General features: G+C 40.9%; 2 protein-coding genes across 2 annotated transcripts in view; both read right to left on the reverse strand.

The window, feature by feature from the left end:
* The window catches only part of LOC137260176 (galactoside alpha-(1,2)-fucosyltransferase 1-like), a 57650-nt gene continuing 33362 nt past the window's right edge, over window positions 1-24288 (reverse strand). Inside the window, exon 2 of the mRNA XM_067797869.1 lies at window positions 1-3878. Coding sequence (XP_067653970.1) covers window positions 2666-3766 — 1101 coding nt within the window. The 5' untranslated portion in view covers window positions 3767-3878 and the 3' untranslated portion in view covers window positions 1-2665. The remainder of the gene's footprint in view (window positions 3879-24288) is intronic.
* The window catches only part of LOC137259474 (acrosomal protein SP-10-like), a 27041-nt gene continuing 6569 nt past the window's right edge, over window positions 3817-24288 (reverse strand). The window contains exon 2 of the mRNA XM_067797122.1: window positions 3817-3878. Coding sequence (XP_067653223.1) covers window positions 3817-3878 — 62 coding nt within the window. The remainder of the gene's footprint in view (window positions 3879-24288) is intronic.

Here is a 24288-nt window from a genome sequence, read left to right on the forward strand (position 1 = left end):
TTATTTTAGATAAGTAAATTTATTAATGAAATATATCATGTACATCCTAAAATATCCCATTACGACAGTCGACTTCTTTCAAAGCCAAACAACTAATATTGCATAATAAAAGAACCGATTTTGAATTAAACAACACTTCATAAGCTCTTCTAAAGAATCGGTGATTTCATCATATATATTTTACGACATTACTTTAGGATTAAACTTCAGCAATGGACACCAGGAATGTATTTTAAATAGTCTGTCATTGTTTGATGTCCACAGCGCACATGGCAGCGTTGGTTGAGCAGTCATTGGTCTGATGGTCGATTTCTTGCGAGTTTATCGAGCCTTGGTCCTAGTTATATAAACTGCAGGTCCAGAGTATGATTATTATAATGTGGCTGAGAGTATACACACATTGGTCCACACACTAATAGTGATATAGAACTAAGGGTGCATTTCTGACAATTATTAAGTGCTGATTCAAACCTCGATCTTCTTGTTAAAAAGCGAACACCTTCATCCTTGTCCTACCCCTCGTTTCGGGTCTTTAATGGTTAGGCAAGCCCTACTAATACATAAATTATAGCTGTTCTGTTTACTGCACGTTGGTGAGTGGGTGTACGTTTGGTTTTACGCCGCTAGTAGCGGTGTTGTATTCCAGTGTTGTATCCATGTGGAGAATCAAACCCGGGCGTGACGAGTGAGCATTTCGAAAGTACTAGGCTACCCTGTAAACAGTTGCTGAATATGTCAGCGTTCCTCAAGCACATACAGTCATTATTCTCAGCACTGAGTGAGTGAACGCCGCTATTTCATACTCTTCAACAAAGGAGGGGAACCTGAACTTTGTAGGCTGGTATAAAGAAAACCCATTGAGGAACGTTACAATGACATTCATCTTGTGTATGCAGCATCATTTCACATTATCACCACACGGAAACACAATGCATGGGAAGCACGTGCACAACATGGGAGCCTCCTACACGTGCACGTGGTGTCATTATGGATCTTGACGTTTTTCAGGCAGGTCGATAAATCACTGTAGACCATTTTTTCCTATACTTTTCTAGCATCTGTGTATGGTTAGGGTTTTCAGGGTGAAAATACTGACTGAAAATTGTAAACTAGAAATTTTCATGTCATACTCCGGTCACCTAACAAGGGGGATAACTGTACGAACATCTTTGCTTTGAATGAAATGAATGGTGATGCATTCTCAAAACATCCATTATTGTTATATCAACATTGATTCAATCTCATTTGTTGATTCAATCCCAATTTCGACAATCGTACATTGAAAGTACAGTTCCCCTGCTTTGTTTGAAGAGTATATATTCCAGCAATAGCAAGGCAGGAACATGACCTTCACGGGTTGTACAGAATCGAACCACGTTTTTCCTTTCATCGAAAACACTAATGTAATCAAGAAAAATATAATGTGCGTCGTAGCTATAGATATCTGACTTCCACAATTCATAGCAAAAACCTGATTTGAACTATCGTAATGCTGTATTTCCTTAACTATGTCATATAGGATATTAACTCCATTCATCCTCCGAATTCCTCTGTGTATAGGTACCAATGGCATCTTAAGTTTTAAATGCTTGAAAACCTTGTAAAATCACCTCACCCATTGCTACAAGTAAGACCGATCTCATATAACGGTGTGCAAAAGAAAATCTAAAAGTGAGTCAGAACAGAAATGTAAAAAGGAAAGCTAATTTATAACATCAAGATCGGAACTGTTGAATTGGAATCATGGCTGAGAACTTATTTCATTTAGGAAGCCTAATCTCAAATCCAGGGTAATTTTCACAAAGCAATCTCAGTACTAAAGTGGTCGTAAATGATAAACATTAACGTTGACTTACGAACACCGTGGGTTTCTTTGTGGCAAGGGAGTGCCGTAATGTTAAGCAATTTTAGCGCATACGTGATCGTAAATCAGAAACGGTAACGTTGACTTACGAACATCTTGGGATCTCTTTGTGGCAAGGGGGTACCGTAATGTTAAGCAATTTTAGCGCATACGTGATCGTAAATAAGAAACGGTAACGCTGACTTACGAACATCGTGGGATTTCTTTGTGACCGTAATGTGAAGCAATTCGTAAATACGAAACGTTAACGTTGACTTTCAAACATCTTGGGATCTCTTTGTGGCAAGGGGGTGCCGTAATATTATGCGATTTTATCCGCTTCGTGATCGTAAATCATAAAAATTACCGTTAATTTACGAACATCGTGGAATCTCTTTGTGGCAAGGGGGTGCCATTACGTTAAGCGATTTAGCGCATACGTGATCGTAATTCATAAACAGTGCCGTTAACTTACGAACATCGTGGAATCTCTTTGTGGCAAGGGGGTGCCGTTACGTCAAGCGATTTAGCGCATACGTGATCGTAATTCATAAACAGTGCCGTTAACTTACGAACATCGTGGAATCTCTTTGTGGCAAAGGGCTGCCATTACTTCAAGCGATTTTAGTGCATACTTGACATTAACATTTAACATCGTGAGATCGCTTTGTGGCCTCGGCTCCCTTGTACAAAGAGATTTTAGCGCTTAGGTGATGGTAACTCCCTTGCCTAGACAGTTTTTGCGAGTAGTTGGCTTGGCACCCAGGACACCTGCTCAAACGTACACCACAGTCATGTCTTTGGTTTACACAACACGGTGGTTTACTGCATGCCCACCCATTCTGGTGGGTAATAGTCCTCCTTCTTGTACTGACGGTCAAGCCAAGTCTTTTCTCGAGGGAAATTTTTGAAATATACAACGTCACCTCCAGCCAACCAGGCACCCCACCATCCGAATGACCCGGATGTTACAATATTATGATCACAGTGAGCCAAAATAGCCAAATCCACCTCCCGACGTCCATTCGTAAATATCGTGTCGTCCGCCATGAGGTTATCTTTACACCACATCACACTGTCCGAGCACACAATAAACAACGGGTCCTCATACTTCTTCCGGAAGTAATTCATTGACCTGTTGAGAAATCCGTAATCGGCAACGTTGTAGCCTCTGTCTCGTTCATATTTGGACGCCATGTCACCTCGTCGTACATGGACACCGACTGTTATTCGAGTCCAGTTGGCAAGAACTGGCGCTTCTTTCAACATGTCTTTGATGACTTCGTCTTGAAAAGTGAATTCTTGCCGTATTTTTTCCGAAATATTTCCGAAATACTTCCACGACTGGTAGTACCCCACTAACGACCAATTAACACTGTGAGGCAGATCTTGTACACTTTTGTCATACACCCCAGGACTTTTCTCTCTCTTTGGTTTTGTTTGTGTCTTTGAGGTTTTGGTTGCCGGGGCAGTGAGTTTGAAAATTCGTCTCAGAAAGTGTGAGCTTGCTATTGTTGCTGTGTAACCATGGAGACTACTAATACCAACAAGAGAAGCATACTGGAACATTGCATTACCAAGGCGACCGCCTCCATGAATCGTCATGGTGTGTGTCTTCTTGAATAGTTCAGTAGCATTCCTACTTTCGTTACAGTTGAGAAGTGATGCATTATGGGAGACTTCAGTGACTTCGGGTTTGGGTATTTGTTGGTGAGTACGTAGGCTCTTTGTCACCAAGTCCTTGAACACTGTTTGTCCTTTATGTCCTGAGAGCACCTGTCGGCCATCTGTGTGTTTGACGTCATTTCCAGTCATGACGTCACCGGACAGTGTCGACCGCTGGCTGTGCAGGAAGACCAAAAACCCGGAAGCAACGAGAGTCAGAAAGAATGCGGCTTTCCGCCGGCGTCGAAACGGACGCATTCCAAAAGGGCGCTACACATGACCTCATTCCGAAACAGGCGGACCAGAAGTTATCCTCGATGTGAGGGTGCAACTGCGGGCGAGTAATTCAGCCATGAGTCCCGTCCTTCACCTGAAAGGACAATGGAAATACAGGGGTCAAAATGAAACTGATATACACAATATGAAAATATCTAAAGACAAACACATAATGATCTGTTTAAGTGAAACTGTTGGCTGTTTGTATGGTTCACCAACTGAAAAGAGAGTGTCATTCGTCCTCAGTGTAAAAATGCGTTCTCGGCGCTCTAAGCTTCCATCAAATTACCACCTTATTTTTGCCAAACACCCTATTTTTGCCAAACACCCTATTTTTTGCCAAATATTATCCAAAAAGACCATCACCATCAACATGAAACTGCATCATGGTATGAAACCAGCATTGTTGAAGTAGACACATATACATGTACCTTCACATTGCTGTATCAGAGCAGTGATCTTGAAAGCAACGGGTAAAACCCCGTTTTACTATATCTCAAAAATATGATTTGAAACCAGGCTCACAGTACGGACCACATACATATACATCCATGTAAGTAAAACGTCAAAACAGTGGTGATGTCATGGGTACTGAACGAAGCATTTGATTAGCAGATATTTCCTCAAACTGCAAATATCTACAGACTATATTCACAACTCCCGTTTTATCTTATCCCAAAGATATCATTTGAAATCAAGCTCACAGGACAGAAAACACACACATACGTCCAGATACTCAAGAATTCAAAACAGCGGTGATAAGAAGTGTATTAAATGAAGCATTTGATCAGTTGGTATTTCACAAAACTGCAAATTACAAGAAGCGATATTCAAAACCCCTTTAAGTGTGGATTTTCTGTCGAAATGTAATTACCTTCAATCAGACACCGCACTGCTACATAGGGACACGGTAGATCAATAAAAAAAATACGTCTTTTCAGCTAAATGTTTTCTTCAACTTCGGTGATAATTTTCTTTGTGAGAGACTCCAGGACAGGCTAATAGAGTCCTGTTCTCGGGTCTACCTCGCTTGTTACAGCCATCTGCGAGACTCTAACGCCTTGCCCACAGCAAGAAGGGAGAATTAATCACACATTTAGATGCAAATCACTCGGATAAAGCGACTTATGAAATATTCATTCAAGGTCCTAGCCCACCAAACCTAATGACCACTGGAGTACTGTCCCGAGGCTGCTGGGGTACCTTCGCGACAACTGATGCAAATTTCTAGAATGTCGTAAACATGTGCCGGTTTGTGGCCTATGGCGCTGTGGTGTATTGATTTTTCAAAGCAAGTGATGGGAAGGCTTTTATTTGCTAAGACTTTATATTAGATGGAGTGGCAAACAACACAGGATGAAAGTGAATCTTAACGAAATATGCATGGCGTGAGTACTTGGGGAAATTAATATTCTCCTTTACGTCAATCAGAAAAGGAAATCACATATTTCAAAATAACAAGTCCGGGACATTATATACGTCCGTCTTGAGCTGAATCGTTCCGCTGTTTTCTTTGCTTCTTTGCAAGAAGGTGTTTGAAGGCCTCGATTTGTGTGGAATTTAACATCACACTCAGTTATTTTACAGCTGTATGTCGGTGGTTGTAAATAATTGAGTCTGGAATAGATAATCCAGTAGTCAACAACATGGATACCAATGAACGCAGTTGGGACGCAATGACATGTGTCAATGAAGTCTGACCACGAGTCAACGAGTCTGATCACCCTATGCCGTTTGTGGCCTCTTACGACAAGCATGGGTTTCTGAAGACATGGATCTGTGACTACCTGTCCCAGTCCACCCAGCTGTGAATGGGTACCCGTAAGCGCTCATATCCACACAACAGCAACTGTATGTATGTATGTATGTATGTATGTATGTATGTATGTATGTATGTATGTATGTATGTATGTATGTATGTATGTATGTATGTGTGTGTGTGGGTGGGGTGGGGTGGGGGTGGGTGGGTAGGTAGCTAGGTAGGTAGGTAGAAAGGTAGAAGGTAGGTAGGTAGAAAAGTGGATAAGGAGCTCAATCGTCAAGCTGAAGACACGCTTTCGGTACCCCACTTTTGGGGAGCCCATTTCTAGAGCCCCCGTCGTAATAATAGTGGAATATTGCTAAAGACGGCTTGCAACCATACTCACTCACTCACTTAATTAACCACTATATGGAATTAGGTAGGTGTAACGGTGTATTCAGGGGTACTTCAGTTATAACGCGGCGTGTTTGAACTAGATTCTTTCAGTTGTATCATGGGGTATCATTTAAACGTGGAGTGGTGCAGGTCTTAAGTATGTTCTGCTTTCATTAAGCCCACGAGGATAATGCCGACAAACCAATAAACACAATCAGCGTGAATTGCCTTCCCCGTGTGCCTCAAGGGACACAACTCTGCACAGCTAATTGCGGAGCCCTAATCGATTTGATCTACAGTTTGATAAAGTATGCCAATTAAGAGAAATACATTGTTTAGTTGGTGTAAGACGCGTGGAAAGAAATGGACGTAAATGCGAAAACAGTTTTTTTTTTGTCATGCTGTTATATGGATAATTGCTTGGAGTAATCGATGTACTGTTTGCCAAGTCAAAACATTGATTACACAACGATCTCGTTTCCTGTTTAGTGGGTTCTGTCCTACTGCACAACTTAGTGCGATGACCAGTCTAGAATTTTTAGACTAATTCATGTGACTGGATACATAAATATTGCTCGGTATGACCTGAAACGTCTACGCACATGTATGCAACAACACTACTCTCCTTCTAATCCCTTCAAAAACGTCGCACAGCGGGCTCTGATAAATGGAAACCTGGAAATGGTGGAAATCTCAAAACGAGGCTCTGCTGCTAGAAACTTTTGGCGATCTGGTACGGAATTAATATTAAATCAATCTCATTGTGCGCTACAGTACTACACCGAATAAGCGTAGAAAACACATAACAGGTGTAACCAGTGAACCAGATGCATTGTGAATCATTTTACGCCCTCATCAAACAGGGGCAGTCTGTGATGTCTTTGTTAAGTATGCGACCTAAACCTTAACATAAAATATAGCAGTAAAGTGTTGTTAAAGTTTAAAATTAAAATTCGTTTGAAAATCCTATTTTCGTATGAAAAAAGAAATTGGAATTCAGTGTAACCAGATTTGTTTATGATGTCTATTTTCACTTTCACACGAGAAACTTCGGATCGGCTGAAAAGTAGGTCATTGTCTGAACAGGTTAATGAGACACGTCAGGTAGGTGGTTTGTCGCAATGACACGTGGACATGACTGGCTACAGCCTCCTCTACAGACCCATTTTATCAGCAATTTAACCTCCCATCAACCACCATCCTCCAAAATGGGGCCCCACTAGCCCGTGACTAGTGATAATCCAGTTGGGCCAGGAAATCTCCACAGTTAAAGAGCCCCGAATGACTTTTCTTGGGGTCAGTTATAAATATATTCCTCTCTCCGACTTGTTAGGCTATAATGCACTTTAAAAATCATGCAAAATTATGATAATAATAATATTCGTCATAGGTATCATATGATAGATATCCCGAGTGACTAGCAACATTTCGAAACTACTCCAAACACTGCCTCCCCTACCTCGACCGACTCGCCCCCTAGTCATGATTGGCTTCTTCTACAGACCTATTTTATTACCGGTATACCCCAGTCTCTCCACACGCAAGTACGCACGCACGCACGCACGCACAAATACCTTTGATGAGATTTCTTACACGGATTTAACTAAAAATAATGACATCACCACAATGCAACAAAAATCACCTCCTAGTTTAAATTGTGCAGCTAGGAGCATGCATTGTCCAGCTATACAATCCAGACTATTTTCGGAAATCGCCATTCGTTTTGATAGAGTTTCCAGGTCAAATCACTGCGCAACGTCTTGACTCTGCGACATACAAAATTGAAAGAATGCACACTGGGGATTAAAAATGTTCTACTGCCAGGCCTGTGAAAGTTAATTTAACCACGAGCAGCTCACTACAATCAATAATCGTCCCTGTAAGGGACAGACCTTCAATCACCACTGGAAGCTTGAGATAGGTACCTCCGGGTACTGCCACGGGTGAGAGCACAGTAGCCAGGATGCCTGGACTTAAAGGGATATCCGGTTAAACTGTAAGGAACAAGTTGAGAGAGATTGGACTGAGAGACAGGAAATCCGACGTCGTGCCCAAACAATCTGATTATTATTACACCGATTAACCCAGTCTGTCTGGTAGGCGCTAGAAGGTTAGTGTTTGCATGACTTATTCCATCGGGTACCCACTTTCTGCTGGGTGAACTGAGGCAACTTTGAACAAACTCACTTGCCGAAGGTGAGACCACGTGTGTTATGTGCTTCGTTATTTCTGAGTTATGCGTTTCTTTTTTTGAATAGTATAGTGGACATACTGTTAGATATGACTCCAAACAATCAACACAAGGTATTAAAGTCCGTCCTCAATCACACAGTTGCTACACCATTAGTTCTTCCAAACATTAAACATTAAACACCCTCTTGCTCGGTATGGGGCCACTTGCCGTGCAAAGCAGTCTTTGGTGCCTGAATATTGGTTAGCATCTAAATCAACTTATTTCCATGATTACATGCTTGATATTAATGTCGATCATATGAAATCAAGATCTTAGTTGCAAAAAACGGTTTAAAGGATAAAATGTCGGTGAAATATGACTACTGTGTACAGACTGTGAATAGCGAATACAAATGGTTCGCATTAATCGCTCAGCTCACGCGAATCTCCTATTCCGTTCTCGCGACATCTCGTGATGGACGAGAGTATGGTCAATGTGGCATGTATAACGAGCTCAGAAATGCATCTCGCTCTGTAATTACCATGGTCATCGAAATCTCACCCCGAATTATCATCACAAATCTTCTTTGATGAAGTAGAATGCTATTCTCTAGGGTAATGCCGGTCAATCGCTGTAGCTGTAGACATCCGTCACCACTCGGCTCCATACGTCACTAATCGACCCCATCCGTCAACACTCGACCGTTTTCGAAGCCTGCAAAGAGACTCGTCCCTGAAGCGACCATAGCTTAAGATGATTAATCAGTCCGAATGGGCGAGCGAATTGTTTCAACTGGGGCAAATAATTCCTTCTTAAAATCGGATACTTCAGTGTGTATGGAAACATTCACCAAAGAGACCCTCAGAGTAACTTGATAGCCTTCTAAGGAAATTCGGAGAAGTGAGGCAGTCTGGTGGGCTAATCGTACACTCTTCATGGATTCGATGGGTACAAAGAGAAAAAACTCACTCACTCCGAAGGGACTTGAAATAAGGTTTTAGCATATGCGTACATGCATATCTCTGTTTGTTTGATGTTTAAAGTCGCATTTACCAATGATGTAACTATATGGTGCCTATATGTACATACTCGAGCCTGTACTAGACAGTCTAGAGATCAGCAGCATGAGCATCGAGCTATGTAGTTGGGTCACAATGACACGTGCCAACCAAGACAGCGATGCTGACCATCCCGATCCCGCAACTCGCCCCTTACAAGCATGGGTTCTTGACGGTCACTTTTAATCCGAATCATGGCGAGTAGTAAAAGCATTAGCAGCAGGGGGATGGGGGAATGGAGGAGTGGAGGAGGTAGAAACAGTTATCTTAATCTTTGAGTGTACTCGAGTGGTCTATATTTGTTTATTATTTAAAGAAGGACCCAACAATATTCCAGTGGCGTCCATAAATTCGGTCACCTACCCTGTCTACCCAATCAGACACGGAGTGCCGAATACCATTCTGTAAAAGTATTCAGTTTGGTGAAGAAAGCAAAACATTCCAACAGGAGAAAAAACAACACCCACACCGCATCTCATCGGATCGCGTTCGAAACGAGATTTCGCGAGAGCCACATTTTCAACAACGTCCAGGCAAAGAATCAATGTTTTGCAGCCAATGTAAATTGACATAATGGCGATGGAATGAAGTTTTAATTGACTCGGAGCTGACATTCAAACAGACATGACGCTTTGAGAGTAGCGAGGTGAAAAATCCAACATGGCGTGGTCAATACAACATCGATTCACGACACTGTTCAAATCACAGACATTTACAGAAACCCGCTTGAGGAGGATTACAGGCCTCCTACAAGTGAAGGTTAGAGTGTGCAAACGACATCCTCGATAGGTAATCACGCAAACTGTAGATGTTCATCGAAAAAGCAGATAAGCTGTTTAAAATACATCTAAAGAAATCGTGGAAGAGCAACAATACGCTCTATGCATCTAATTACTGTAAAGCATATTTAAAGACGTTAATACGCTTTGGATATATTTTTTTCTTCTCCGCTATTAAATTATTTCTTTTTGTTCCTTTGAGTTACGGAACTTTCGGAATGAGAGGATGCACCTTATTGGACGTCATATTCGAAATTCAATTTGTGTTCAAAGTCAGATTTAGAAACGAGTGATTGACATGATGAACATAAGTTCAGTTGAAAGAGAGCAATTAGAGACGTTGCGCATATGGCTTACGCGCTCAGCAAAATTTCGGTTGTATAAAGGTGTGTCAAAAGCAACCGATTCTGGACCAGACCAGCCATTGATCGTGTCAGCTTATCTATGTTCCGGTCCATTCAACCGGCTCTTATAAAACATCGGTTGAAATTTCAAGTACAAGAAACAAAATCGATTAATCAAAGACAGAGCCTGAGCGCCGCCATGCGAACAGAAGACTGATTCCATGAGTTAGTGAGTGAGCTTTTTCGACGTTTTCATCCATGCCAAAGGGGGAATCAGAAGTGGGCTTCTGACATTGTACTCATGTGGAGATAAAACGCGGCTAGGCTACCCCACGGATTCCACGGGAGTGGGACAGATTCTGTGTCTTTAGAATCACAAATAGAGATTGAAATTCCTCGTAAAATACAATGCCGGTATTGCGTATCCCCCCGCTACCCATTACATATATGGACTCGCATGTACTTGTGTATACATGCCTATACTAGTCAGGAATGCGTGAAGATCGGGGTCAGAATTGGTCTTCAACATGATCACGTAGGACATTTAATACAGAGACTTGCATAATTATACGGAATTCAAAACAGTGGATGGTTATACTTCGTTTTCTGCTTTCTAAGAATCCTTCAGTACAAAATGACCAGGGCTCACTTGCACAAAGCGATCGTAGCGCTACAATGATAGTAACACCCATTCTCCAACACAGGCTAAGATAGTCGTGGCGTTAAGATCGCTTTGTGCATGTGGGCCCATATATAGAACCACCTCCAGCATTCCAGGAAGAAGCTCTCTCTTTTCGACCACGTGGGCGGGCCCTGGAAGGACAACAAATCAAAACTCTCCCGTAATTACGGACTTAAATCAGATGGAATTGCAAGGTAGTTATGTCAGTGGATAGATAAACTTCGTTTTCCGGTTTCTCGAAGCCCTTAGGTATAAAGTGACTAGTTTTACATCCATATTCTATTCGCGCTGTATCTATCTCACCGTGTTGGCGGTCCCTAGAAGGACATGAGATACAAAACAGTAGATAATTGTAGATTTTACTTACACGGAATTACAGGGCATTTATGTCAGTGGGTGGGTAAACATCTTTTTCCGGTTTGTTCACGTGGCCTGTTTCACTCCAGGGCAGATAAGTAGCGCTTCCATTCAATTCCGTCTTGTGTTTGGAGAACCCTGCTTTCAAAGCCTGGAGAACTGTGTAAATGTCACACTTCCTCAACATGGGCAGGAGTATATTCGCGCTACGGTGGGGATCTACTTCTCACACGCAAAGAAAATCAGTAATGACCGAACGAGAGTATTTTTATGCCTATAACTTTCATGTGAGTTAACGGCACTGTAGATTTCAGAATCAAATGACTTCTTGGTGCGTTTAAGGCAAGGAAATGTCAATGTATTTATAGAGGGTGAGGGGTTGGATCGGAATACTGTGAGTTAATAAGTATGAAAGTGTTAGGGATGGTTACTTTATACCCATACCATTCCAGAGAAATAACGGCATTGTAACTTTTAGATCTGGACAAAGATAAACTGAAATGACTTTTATGCCTGTTTAAGGGAAGAAATGTCCGTGTATTTCGGGATGCGAGGTTGGGTGGGAATATTGCTTGTTAATCATTTTAAAAGTATTAGTGTTGGATGTGTATTCGATACGAGCATCACTGGTTTGTTTTGATCTTATGTATTCATGTGATCAAGATAGTATGGCAAACAAGCATAAAACATTCTTATGTCAATGGCGCTCACTAACAACGACACAATAGTTTTAACAATAACGATACATAGTGATGTACACATGACCTGGGTGCAAAACATAACATGGATCTACAAGTACAATACTGACGATATAATGTGTTACAGTTTAATGATCGAGGCAAACCTGTTTCATATGAGCGGTCAAGGAAGGTTGAAGTTGCGCAAAATAAATGCCCTCCGGAATTATTTTGATCATTGCCAGAGTTTTAATGGCAGAATGTTTGTTATTTTAATTTATCGATAAATGGTGTGTGGATGGTGTAAATCCAACCAGGGTCCATGCAGGTAGTAAGAGCACTGTATATTGTTCCCAGCATGGCGATCTGCCTTCGGTTGCTCACGATCTATAACCCGATTTAATAATTGTATTGTTTGGAAATGATTAAGCATTTTATACCGAACACAAATCAATTGGATTAATTTACGATAATCTAATTGCTGTACTGTCCCTCGCTGACGGCTATATTGTTTGGGTTTTTTTTTTTAAAAATATTATATTTATTGTCAGTATATGACTTTTTGTCGTCACGACATGACTGAAATATTGCCGCTGTGAATTAAACTTTTAACTCACTCATTCACACTCACAATTCTATATCACAGGTCCTTCAAATTCTACCATTATTCACACTAATAAGGTACAGTTATCTAGGATAGAGGCACATATGCTGAATGAGTGAGTTTGAGTTGTTTTCAGTGACTGCGTGAGGCGATTGATATTATCGGGACATGTTACCAAGGGAACGCTAAAACCACTATCATACTCAAATTCAAGATGGAAGAGAATCGATCCACATGATCAGAGCAAGATAACAAGAGAACGCACAGACTACCCTACATTCCTAAAAGCTGTGTTCTCTCTACATCACGAGGACAGTACGTCTGGTCCTACATTTCCATCATCAAATCATGATCATCATCATCATCATCATCATCATCAGACCCACAATAAGCCACTGTTCCGACAAGCAATGGATTCACAAATGAACAATGTAATACACATTTAAATACACTTTATTCAAATCTACTGCCACAACATCTGAATTGTCACATTATAGGGGAGTTGCCTTGTTGGTAAAGCGATCTCTCGTTACGCCGAAAGAACAGGTTTGATTTTCCGTCTATGTACAATGTGTGAAGCCCATATCTGGTGACCCGTGCCGTGATATAGCAGGAATATTGCTAAAACTCAAGTTTCCCAGTTATGTTCATGCTGCTACTTCCATTTGAGAAACAGCATGTCTCATGAGACCTTTAGTCCTCTCACGCCCAGAACAGTTTATTGTTTTGGAGTTTCAAATGAATTGATCTGTAAGTTACAAAAGATTCAGAACATTGCTGCCCGTATTATATCACCGGGTCTGTCCCATTCTGCGATCTCTCCATTGGCTTCATATTCCTGAACGTATCAAATTCAAAACACTGATTCTCACTTATCAAGCAATTCACATGGGAACTCTCGAGCTCTGTCTTCAAGATCTCACGACACTGTACACTCCTTCCAGAACTCTCCGCTCGTGTGATCAGTTCTCCTGTCCGTGCCTTCTTATAAACTCAAATCATTTGGTGAAGAGGCCTTTCAGTGTGCAGCTGCTCCCCTATGGAACACCCTGCCCCTTCATCTAAAACTAGTGCCAACTCTGCCACTCTTCAAAAAGAGACTCAAAACATACCTGTTTCAAAAATATGTTTCATAAACCCATGGATTATCTTGTGCATATGAACTGTGACTTGTCAGCGCTTGAGCATTGCCTTTGTGTGGTGGAAGTCAGCGCTATGTAAATACTCTTACTATTATTATTAATCGCAGAGACGCAGACCAAAATGCCAGCCTATTTCATTAGAAGTCCTTCCTCTTTGGAAACCAAGGTAATACAACATACGTGTGGAACTTGGGTGAGTGAGTGAGTTAATATTTAACGTCACATCGGCAATATTTCAGCCATATCGTGACGGGAACAAAACACTGAAATGGAATACATGTGTATTATAAAGTGTATCAACAAAGGACAGTAAAACAACTAGAATATCACAGAAAAGAATGTAAAACTAGTAACTACACCTAAAACAATTTTTCTATAGAGGACAATACAATATAAAAATGGGCTATAGATTGTAAACAACTGAAGGTAGATCACCATACTAGGGACAGTGGGGACTTACAGTACCTTTGCTACCTGCATGGACCCTAGCTGGATTTACATCATCCCCTCAGCCGTCAGCAGTTTGGGAAATCTAGCTATACAATAAAAAGACACTTATTCTACGATTAAAAACCTGGCCATTTAGAATTTACTTTGAATGTTTGTGGACTTACGTACCCTCTCAGGAGGACAATAATTTTACAGTACTTCAACCTCCTTTGAGGGTACAGCCACTAACAATTCTAGTTACGAATCTAAACTTAGTCTACCAATTATTAAAATATATCTATTTACAGAACCATAGTGCTCAAACTTCAACCATGAAATCGATTTCCTTTAAAAAACAATGATTAAATGCTAACAGTTGTAAAAATATCCTTGATAGTTTTGACATGGAAATATTTATCCCTTGTGATGGAGAATTCAAAATAGTCAAGCAGGATATGTTTGACCGTGACTCTCTCATCACATGGGATATAGAATAGAGGATCCTCACCTTTCAATAGGTATTCATGAGTATATCGTGTATGGCCAATACGACACCGTCGTAAAATAACCTCTGCAAATCTGGACTGACGGCCCAAGTAGGTGTAAACAATATACGATGTTATTTCATGTAATTCATTTATACCTACTTGGGTGCCCCACTTCTTCTGCATCAGCATATGGAATAGGAAGTGGTGTCACAGATTTGTTGAGTGCTGCCTTGGCAGCAAGATCGGCCATTGCGTTACCGGAAATGCCTACGTGGCTGGGTAACCAACAAAAGACGATGTCGTATTGGCCAGTAGCAAGATTATTATACAATTCAATAATTTCAACTAAACGTGGATGCTTGCATGAAATATTTTAATAGCTTGAAGGCAAGAAAGAGAGTCTGAAATGAGTATATACTGCGTATGTTTAGGGTGTTGTTTAATACATTTAAGAGCTGTTAATATGGTGATTTGCTTCAGCAATGAAAATAGAGCTATTATCCGGTAATCTAGAAGATAGTGTTCTGGATCCAGTGACAGTGGTACAAGCCACTACGCCACCGCCCTTGGACACATCTGTAAATAAGGATTTATAATTGCTATATCTATGTTTTAATTGATTATATTCTTGTATACATTGTAATTCATTCGTTTCTGATTTTTTTAAATGTTAGGTCCACTTGGGGCCAAACCAATTGCCAAGGGGGAGAAGAAAGAAGACGGGAAGGGGCTATATTGTCCGGCTCAATACTGGCAGCAGAAATAAATGGTTTTATTCTTAAACCAAGAGGCGGAACAAGAGATGATTGCCTGTTGTATAACTCCTCATACAGATGATTGAAAACACAGTTATATGCAGGGTTTGACTCACTGGAGCACAATTATTTATTTTGTTTAAGCATAACTGCAGTTGTCGTTCAATAGTATTCATGTTTCTCCCACGACAAGAAATATTAAAATCATCCACAAATAACGATCCATCAACTGAATCGGTTGAAACCTTTGATAAACTATTAATCTTGATGCTAAAGAAGGTGACAGACAAAATGCTGCCCAGTAGGACACCCTCATTCTGATTGTAATGATCAGACAGTGTAGAACCCACTCGGACTTGAAACTGTCTGTCATGTAAAAAGTTGGATATAAACGACCTCGTAATCAAAAGTCATGTAAATCTCTTAAAATGCCATATTTCCAGGTTGTTTCATATGTTTTTTCTGGATCAAAAAAGATAGACACTGCATTTTGTTTATTAATTCTGTGGTATTGCAAACGCAGCTGGTAAGGGAAATAGGTCGATAGTTCAAAGGATAGGTATCATCGCGTCCAGGTTTAGGGATAGGGACCACTATAGCATCACACCATGAAGAAGGAAAGTTTCCAGAGGTCCAAATATCATCAAAAATGTTTAAGAGAGTCTGTAAATGTGATTCCAGTAAGTGTTTCAGAAGCTGATAATGTACGTTATCAGCTCCTGTAGCAGTATCGTGAGCTCACGAATAGAAAACATTTCAATGTAGTCTTCCCCATTGTCTGACTTAAAATGAATAGTTTTCGTTTCCGGTTGCTTTTTATATTTTGGGAATTGAGGTACATAATTCGATGAGGAAGAGTGTTTAGCTAAAGTTTCTCCAAGGTTTTTGCAATATCAGATTCACTAGTTAATAATTCGTCTCCGGCTTTGAGATGTTTTATGCTAGTTTGAGAGGCCTTATCTTTTATTTTCTGGATCATATTCCATACCTTTGATATCGGTGTTCGGGAGTTTATGACATATAATTGCTCTACGATTGGCGCTTACTGTGCTTGAAAGTACGCCGTGCCTTCGCATTAAATCTTGAAATTACTCAAGTAATGGACCATGGGATGGTGACGGAAATATCGTTCAGTTTTCTTCCGTGCTTTCCTAGCCTGTTTGCACTCATCGGTAAACTATGGTTTTCGTATGTGTGGAACTGCAGAAGATTTAGGGATACACTCGTCAGTTATGGAATTCAGTTCATCAGAGAAATTCTTTGTGGTATCAGGAACCTCTGTAAGAAGTTCAGGTTTAAGTCTTTTAGAACACGAAGTTCGATATAAGTTCCAGTTAGCTTTTCTAAAGTTCCATCTCAAAGATGGGGTAGTATCAGATGGGTTTACAGGTGTTATGACCGTTGGAAAATGGTCACTCCCACAAAGGTCATCATGCACTGACCATTCAAATTCACCCAATAGTTCAGGATCTGTAATTGATACATCAAGAGCTGCATATGTTCTCGGTTATCTGAACAGAACTCTTCCAATACTTTACCTTTAGTATTAGTACTTGTACCACAATGTACAATGGGTTGTGGCCATTCAAGTCTTCCATAAAAATACACGGTTTGGGGAGTTGATCGCATAGGGTTTGAAGGTCAGTCCTCTGAAGAGCTGAAGACGGTGAGACATACAAAGAGCATAATGTGAGCGTAGCGTGTAAAGTGAGTCGGGTGGCAACTGCTTGGAGATTAGAAGTGAGTGTAATTGAGCTATGGATAACGTTCTGTTTGACTAGGATTGAAGATCCTCCAGTCGCTCTGTCACCTGAAGTGAGAAACAATGATAAGCATTGAAATGACGTAGCTCAAAAGTATCTGTCTGCTTTAAATAAGTCTCCTGCAGACAGATTGCTGACGGCGTACAATCCTGGACCAATAACTGTAACTCATTATAATTATGCCTAAGTGCTCTGCAATTCCACTGTACGACATTGTGGGGATCTACCCCGCACTTTTTTGGTGGGCGACAAGCTGTGTGCCCTAGAATGGACATTTTCGGACACGTCCATGTTCTCAAAAGATCCATATTTATTGTAAAGTTTAATCTTATTTTCAGAACCTTTTGGGGCTCTGCCACTTTGTTTTTGGGAAAAATCAGACTTAGTTTTACTTTTGCCTTTAGTAATTTGTTGTACGTTACACAACTGAGACCTTGTGGTAGGCTGAGATGACACATTATGATCACGATCTTATTCTGGTTGACTTTGAGACGTGCCAGGAAGTGGCTCAACAGTTTTGGTAGATAATGTTTGGAATCATAGTGTTCACCCACGTCAAATCTGTTTGACAGCCTGAAGTTGACCTGGTTGTTGTATTCGTCGCCTCAGATGATTTCTTAGCTGAAGCATACGTTTCTTTTAATTCAGATCTCTGAACAAGTTGTTTTGCTTCAGAAAAACTAATATTTTGGGTGAATTTGAGTTTGTTTATTTCCATCTGCTTCTTCCATATTGGACATTCTTTTGAAAAAGAAGAATGGTCTCCTGAACAGTTAGTACATTTCTACCGTCACAATCTTCTGTTGTGTGTGTCTTCTCACCACAGCGAGCACACACATCAGACAATGTGCAAGTATTATTATTATTATTATTATAAGTGTTCTTGTATAGCGCACAAATCAAACTGCAAGACAATTTCTCTAGGCGCTAGGTATTTTCCTTCGATCACCGGATGGCAATCTCAACAGCACATCGTATTTCAATCTCAACTCCCTGGGGAGTATACAACTCTTGCTGCCACTAGGCGCACCGAGTTTATTGTGGCTCTCTCATCCTAACGAGGTACCCATTTGACAGCTGGGTGGACTGGGACACATAGTCACAGCACTTTGTCCAAGTATTTACGCCATGCCCATACTTTTGGCACTTGAAACATCTCAGTGGATTTCGAATATACGTTTCCACTTTGATATGACAGTAACCAACCTATATTGATTTAGGAGCAGTCGGAATAGAGAAAGAAAACAAATAGGTGTTTGTTTGTTGAATCTCATTGTGTTTCCGGGTCGTGAAACGTTTTACATATAGCACACCTTGTTCCTTCATTACAGAGGCAATATCAATGTCCAGCATATCAGCAAAAAGGCGGTCTCGGTCTCTCACTATGCCTTTGCTGGTGTTAAGCGTTCGTTGGGCAGATACTGATACGGGAATGCCGACTAATGATTTAGTTGACAGGAGGTTAGTTGCCTGATGTCTCTTACTGCATTCGATAAGAAGAGAACCTGAACGCAAACGTCTAACGCTTTTAACTTCTCCTGCTATGCCTTGTATGCCTTTTGAAACAGCAAAAGGGTTCAACTTCAAGGGTGTCTTGTCAACGGACTCAAGTACTATAAAACGTGGCCACTAGTCAAAAGATGCTGACGGTCTTAGTTCATTATTATCAGGATTTGTGTCAAGAGGACGTTTTTTTTTTCTGGTGATAGGGGTTTCGTTAGCCATGGCTAGTGTTTCAAGGTTCATCATCCGAGCCCACCACCCACCACGGAGTAACACAGGGACAATGCTAAAAACAAGTGGGTCTCCAACTTGCAGCACCAAGTATACTCGGATGATATACTCCAGCAGAAGAGTTATAACTAACACATCCACCAGACTGGCCCATGAGCCACCGTCTTCTGGGCATAAGACTCTAGGCAAAGTTCAAAACATCATATTGAAAAATCGTTAAAATGTGGTATAAACAAATGTGCAAAGTCTAAAAGTAAACCTTTTTCAAATTAAATTTGTGTAATGACATACAAGACCATACACAGGGCTTGGCGTGACCAGCCGATAGATAGAATCGGGCCGATCCTACCACCCGTCTAGGTGAAGTGAGGCCGAAGTGGTGTGTTGAGCAACAGGAACACAGTTCAGGCTCCTACTGCCCTCAACCACCAGACTACCAACTTCCACGGACACGCAATCCACGGCAAACAGGTTGCCCAGTTCGGTCGCTCCGTGCGACCAGCAAGGGGTTACTATGGACCTAGCTGACCCGGGTCCACACGGGCGTTTGAACGGCTCTTGGCGTTACCCAGCACCCACCACGAGGAGGTGGCCGTTCATGGGTGCCTGTGGAACCTGAGGATCTATTTTTGTCATCAGACAGTACAGATCACCAAATATGTATCATGGTTGTTGAAACCTTCCTTGGTTGATCATTTCATATATCGCACTTGGTCACAGATACTATTAAATCCATCATTCCAATGACGACCGATTGAGAACGCTTCATACTTTATGCGATCAAAACGTTTGTAGAATCACCAAGAAAACGATACAAATGCAGTTGTTTTTGTTTTACTTCTCCGCATATTATCTGTTAAGCTCAAGCAGTATGGTTTTGCTATGTTCCCGTCTCACGATCCCCATTTTGTTTTACCTAATTACCCTAAAATAGTGCAAATTCTACAATAAATGCATCACAAACATCAATAAATGCATTACTAAACATGCAATAAATATGTTGCGTGTTGGAGACTGAGAGAAGTCCCCTAGAATCACACTTAGATTTAAAGTTCATAAAAAATGAATTTCAAATTACAATGAAGTCACTCCTCCACCAACAAGTACCGGTGACAGATCGTTTTTAATTTTCTGCACCTCTGTTAGAAATATTACACACCAATGTATTGTGATGGATAACATCTCGTTGACCACATTACAAACATATGTGAAACTTTGGATATGACTTTGAATAATGGAAGCTTTTCAAACATTGGACGTCTAGAGTACAGTTAGTATACATACTTTTGGATCTACCCTCGTGTGATCAAATACATAGGGTAAGGTAAGAAGAACACATCCCAATAATTGATAATATCCTATGATTACACGATGCCATTTAGAAAGTGGTCAAATGCAACATATGTAGTACTTGGGGTTTCACTTTCTGAGTAAAGTACAAATTCTAGTACTTTGTTTTTGATTGAGTCCCATCCGGGATTCGAACCTGCACCCTCAGAGTCAGCACCTAATCGCCAACACACAAAGTCAGCCGCCTAGCCCGCTCAGCCACCGCGACTTCCACAAATGCAGGTCGCTTTACTGAGAAAGTGAAATCCCAAATATGACATATGTTGACTAATATTCTAGGTGTGGAGGACAAGGGCATCAGTTACAGGAAGACGTTGACAGAAGAAGCTCGATGCTCTATTTGACGTTCTGCATTCAGGTATTCACAACGTCATGCCGGTTCTCTCTGTATCATAGTGTCACCATCTACAAGCACTGGCCTCAGCCCTGACAAGTGAGTAAGTGAGTGAGTTTTTGTCGCTTTTAGGAATAACCCTGCAATATCACGGTTGGGGACACCGCAATGTCTTCACACAATGTACCGGTAAATCAAACTCGATCATCTGCGCGACGAGCGAATGCTTAATCACCTGGCTGTCCCACTGCCCTACAATTTGAGCATACTGATTACCGAGCCGAGTCATGTTTAAGTTTTCAAGTCCGTACACAGACGCTGGCTCTAAACGTTATCTACCTCCCGTATTACCACCACCAGCATGTCTACATCAAACAGACAAGACCTTTGGGATTGAAGTGAACCGAGCTGATAAGAATACCTCCACGATCATGGCCAGTTTTTCCGTCGCCTTGTCAAACCAAAGTAATTTCCTTGGAAATCAATTTCTTTTTCCTCGCATCCAAAAATAAGGTTTTCAACACCAATACCAGTTCTAATCAAATGGCCTTGTCTTGATAGACACCGGTACCAGACCGACCCAGACCATGACATGACGGGGTATTTGAAAAGCGTGGCATTGTTCACCTGAACATCACACCAGCAGTTCTTACTTAATGAAAGATCTACTGTGGGATCCACATTCGCGAACGAACCAGCTGAAGCTAATGCAATGATAGGTATCTGACTTAAATAACTCATCAGATCTACTGTGACTTCTCATATGCACGAAGTTTGAAGATTTTGTTGAGACATTACATTTTGTTGAGAAAATATAGAGACATGATATTTTTGTGTGAGACATTGCTGAGACATGTTTTGTTGAGATGTTATATTTTTGTAGAGAGATTGTTGAGATTTGTTGAGACATGGTTTTGGATATATTGGCTGAGAAACAATATTTTGTTGAGATATTGTTGAGACATTTATGGAGATGTTGTTGCTGGGCCATTCTTGAGACATATTTTTGTTTCGACCATATATGCTTGTCGATACATTATGTTTTGTTGAGACAACATGTTTTGTTAAACCTCTATGTGTTTTGTTGAGACACTATGTTTGTTTTAAGACACTATGTTTTTTAGATATATTTTGTTGGGAAAATATAATTTGTTGAGGTATTGTTTTGTTTAGACATTATATTTTGTTCAGACATAATGTGTTTTAGACATTGTGCTCTGTTGAGACTATATGTCTTTATTCAGACGTTATATTTTTCAAACATTATATTTCGTTGAGACGTTATAGTTTTGTTCAAACACAATGTTTTTTGGGACATGTCTTGTTGAGACACTGAGACATAACATTTGTGCTGAGACACCATGTGTTTTGAGACATTATATTTTAGTTGAGATATTAGGTTTTTAGACATTATATTTTGTTGAGACGTCACAGTCTCTTGTTACATTTTTCTTTTCACCCTGATCTGTTTTAGACGTTACACAAAAGCAGATATTTTTCCATTTCCATTCAACAGTAATGTGATAGTCTCAACTAAGCAGTCTGTCACTAAAGTAGCAATGAAAAACATAAAATAAGAACACCTGATCCAGCTCGTTTTCTGGTACAGATGGTAAACAGCCCTGTCCAACCCTGGTCCACCCATAATGTCTCCCTGGGTAATACTCATGCTGTCAGTCACTGGTTTGTCTGGTCCAGACTCAATTATTTACAGGCTGAGGTATCGCAGAGTGCGGTGTTAACAACAAACTAACCAGAAAGTCAGCCGCTTGAGATATATCAGTGCAAATAATCACGTAGATAAATTTACAAAAATGGTCAGTTTTATCTACTGGATTGAAATGCGTTTGAAAACCTGAAAACTCTTACACAAAATCACCAAGCGTTCAATCCCCACTGTTAAACTAGGGAGTGTAGTAAGACCTATGCGTTCAGTGAAATCCGGTACCGACTCCCTCTGAAAGTGGCATCGTCAGCAATATAAACCAGAATGTAACATGTGTTACAATGTCCTGAAGGTAGCCTAGTGGTTAAAGCGTTCGCTCGTCACGCGCGACCCAAGACCAAGGTTCGACTCTCTACATGGGTATAGTGGTTACAGCGTTCGCTCGTCACGCCGAAGACCCGGGTTCGATTCCCCACATGGGTACAATGTGTGAGGCTCATTTTCTGGTGTCCCCCGCCGTGATATCGCTGGAATATTGCTAAAAGCGGCGTAAAACCAAACTCACTCACTCACTCACTCACTCTTCATGGGTAACATATGTGAATGCCATTTCCGGTGTACCCCGAGGTGATGGTGCTAAATGCTGCATAGAATCTTACGCACGAACGACGAGAGAGAGAGAGAGAGAGAGAGAGAGAGAGAGAGAGAGAGAGAGAGAGAGAGAGAGAGAGAGAGAGAGAGAGAGAGAGAGAGAGAGAGAGAGAGAGAGAGAGTTGTTCTTCTGGAAACAGCTTTAGCGCAACTGCATTTTGTTTTGCGCCAGAGTAATCGAGCTCAAAGCAATAAACTTCGGGGCTATAATAATCAAGTCTGGGCCGGAAAAAACGTCGCTCGACCACACGCTCATCACTTGTCACAAATTACCGGTTTTGGTAAATTTGTGCTGTAAATAAACCCGACCGCCGACCCTCCACAACTTGATTTATTACAGAAGTATTTTCATCGACGTGAAAATTGGCAGCTCAGTCATCCCTGTCTTGGAGAGCGTTCTCCCTTGCTTCATCCCTCTTGCAGCAAGCTAGGATTACATCCGTGATTGGTGAGAACCGAACCGAGGATACCGTTATCCCTTGTTATCGACAGTTGCACGAGTCACACGTGAGGTGCAGGTTTTGGCAACGTTGGATAGATACAGTAGAATCTGACGACTGGTGGCTTTGACATGTGTTATATTTTTGGATAAGCCCACCATTCCATCAGACAAACTTAGCCCTTCGTGACATAAGTGAATTTGGACGCCTAATTTAACAGTATATCAGCGTAACTGCCTCATATCGGAGGGAAAACGAAGTGCAGGTTTTCACCGCCAAGAGCTGGGGTTTGATGCTAAGGACAGATTCTGTAGAGAAGTGCGAGATTTCTATGGAAACTTGATTTTTTTTCAACTACAGCTGCAAAAGCAGATATATCCCTGTCTAAACAGTTTTAAAGGCTAAATACGTTTGAAAAAATGTAGCGTTGTAGTGCCTTTGTCTTCCCCACGCTTGTCTGCAGTGTAAATATCATTTTAAGTTTAGGTATTTTATGTTACTGCTTTTATATAAAAGATAACTGTCACCCACCAACCGACAGAATACATGTAAACCTATAAATTGCTATAAATCATGCTACCCATCTAAAATTTAGACGCACGTGTTTATAGATACTGTCTACACATGAACTGATGTATTGTAAAAAAAATCCGTAACTTCGAAACTTCGGTAAAAATTGGTGAATTCGTAACAAAACTTCACATCAAGACGCAGCTGGTAATGAGCACGGTATGCGCACATGCTTTTCAGATTGCATGATCCACGTGCAATTCACCAACATTTGTGCATAACATATAGTAAGTGCTTTCAGTCAGTCCAAGCTTTTGATGGGTAGTATATACAAAACTACAAGAGGGCTAATCTGAGACTCGGAGCGTTGAGAGTAATCAGGTTTCTTGTTTAATGACGCACTGTTCTAGCGATATGATTGTAGCCTCAAC

This window comes from Haliotis asinina, chromosome 13 (genome assembly GCF_037392515.1).
Source record: "Haliotis asinina isolate JCU_RB_2024 chromosome 13, JCU_Hal_asi_v2, whole genome shotgun sequence".
NCBI lineage: Eukaryota > Metazoa > Mollusca > Gastropoda > Lepetellida > Haliotidae > Haliotis > Haliotis asinina.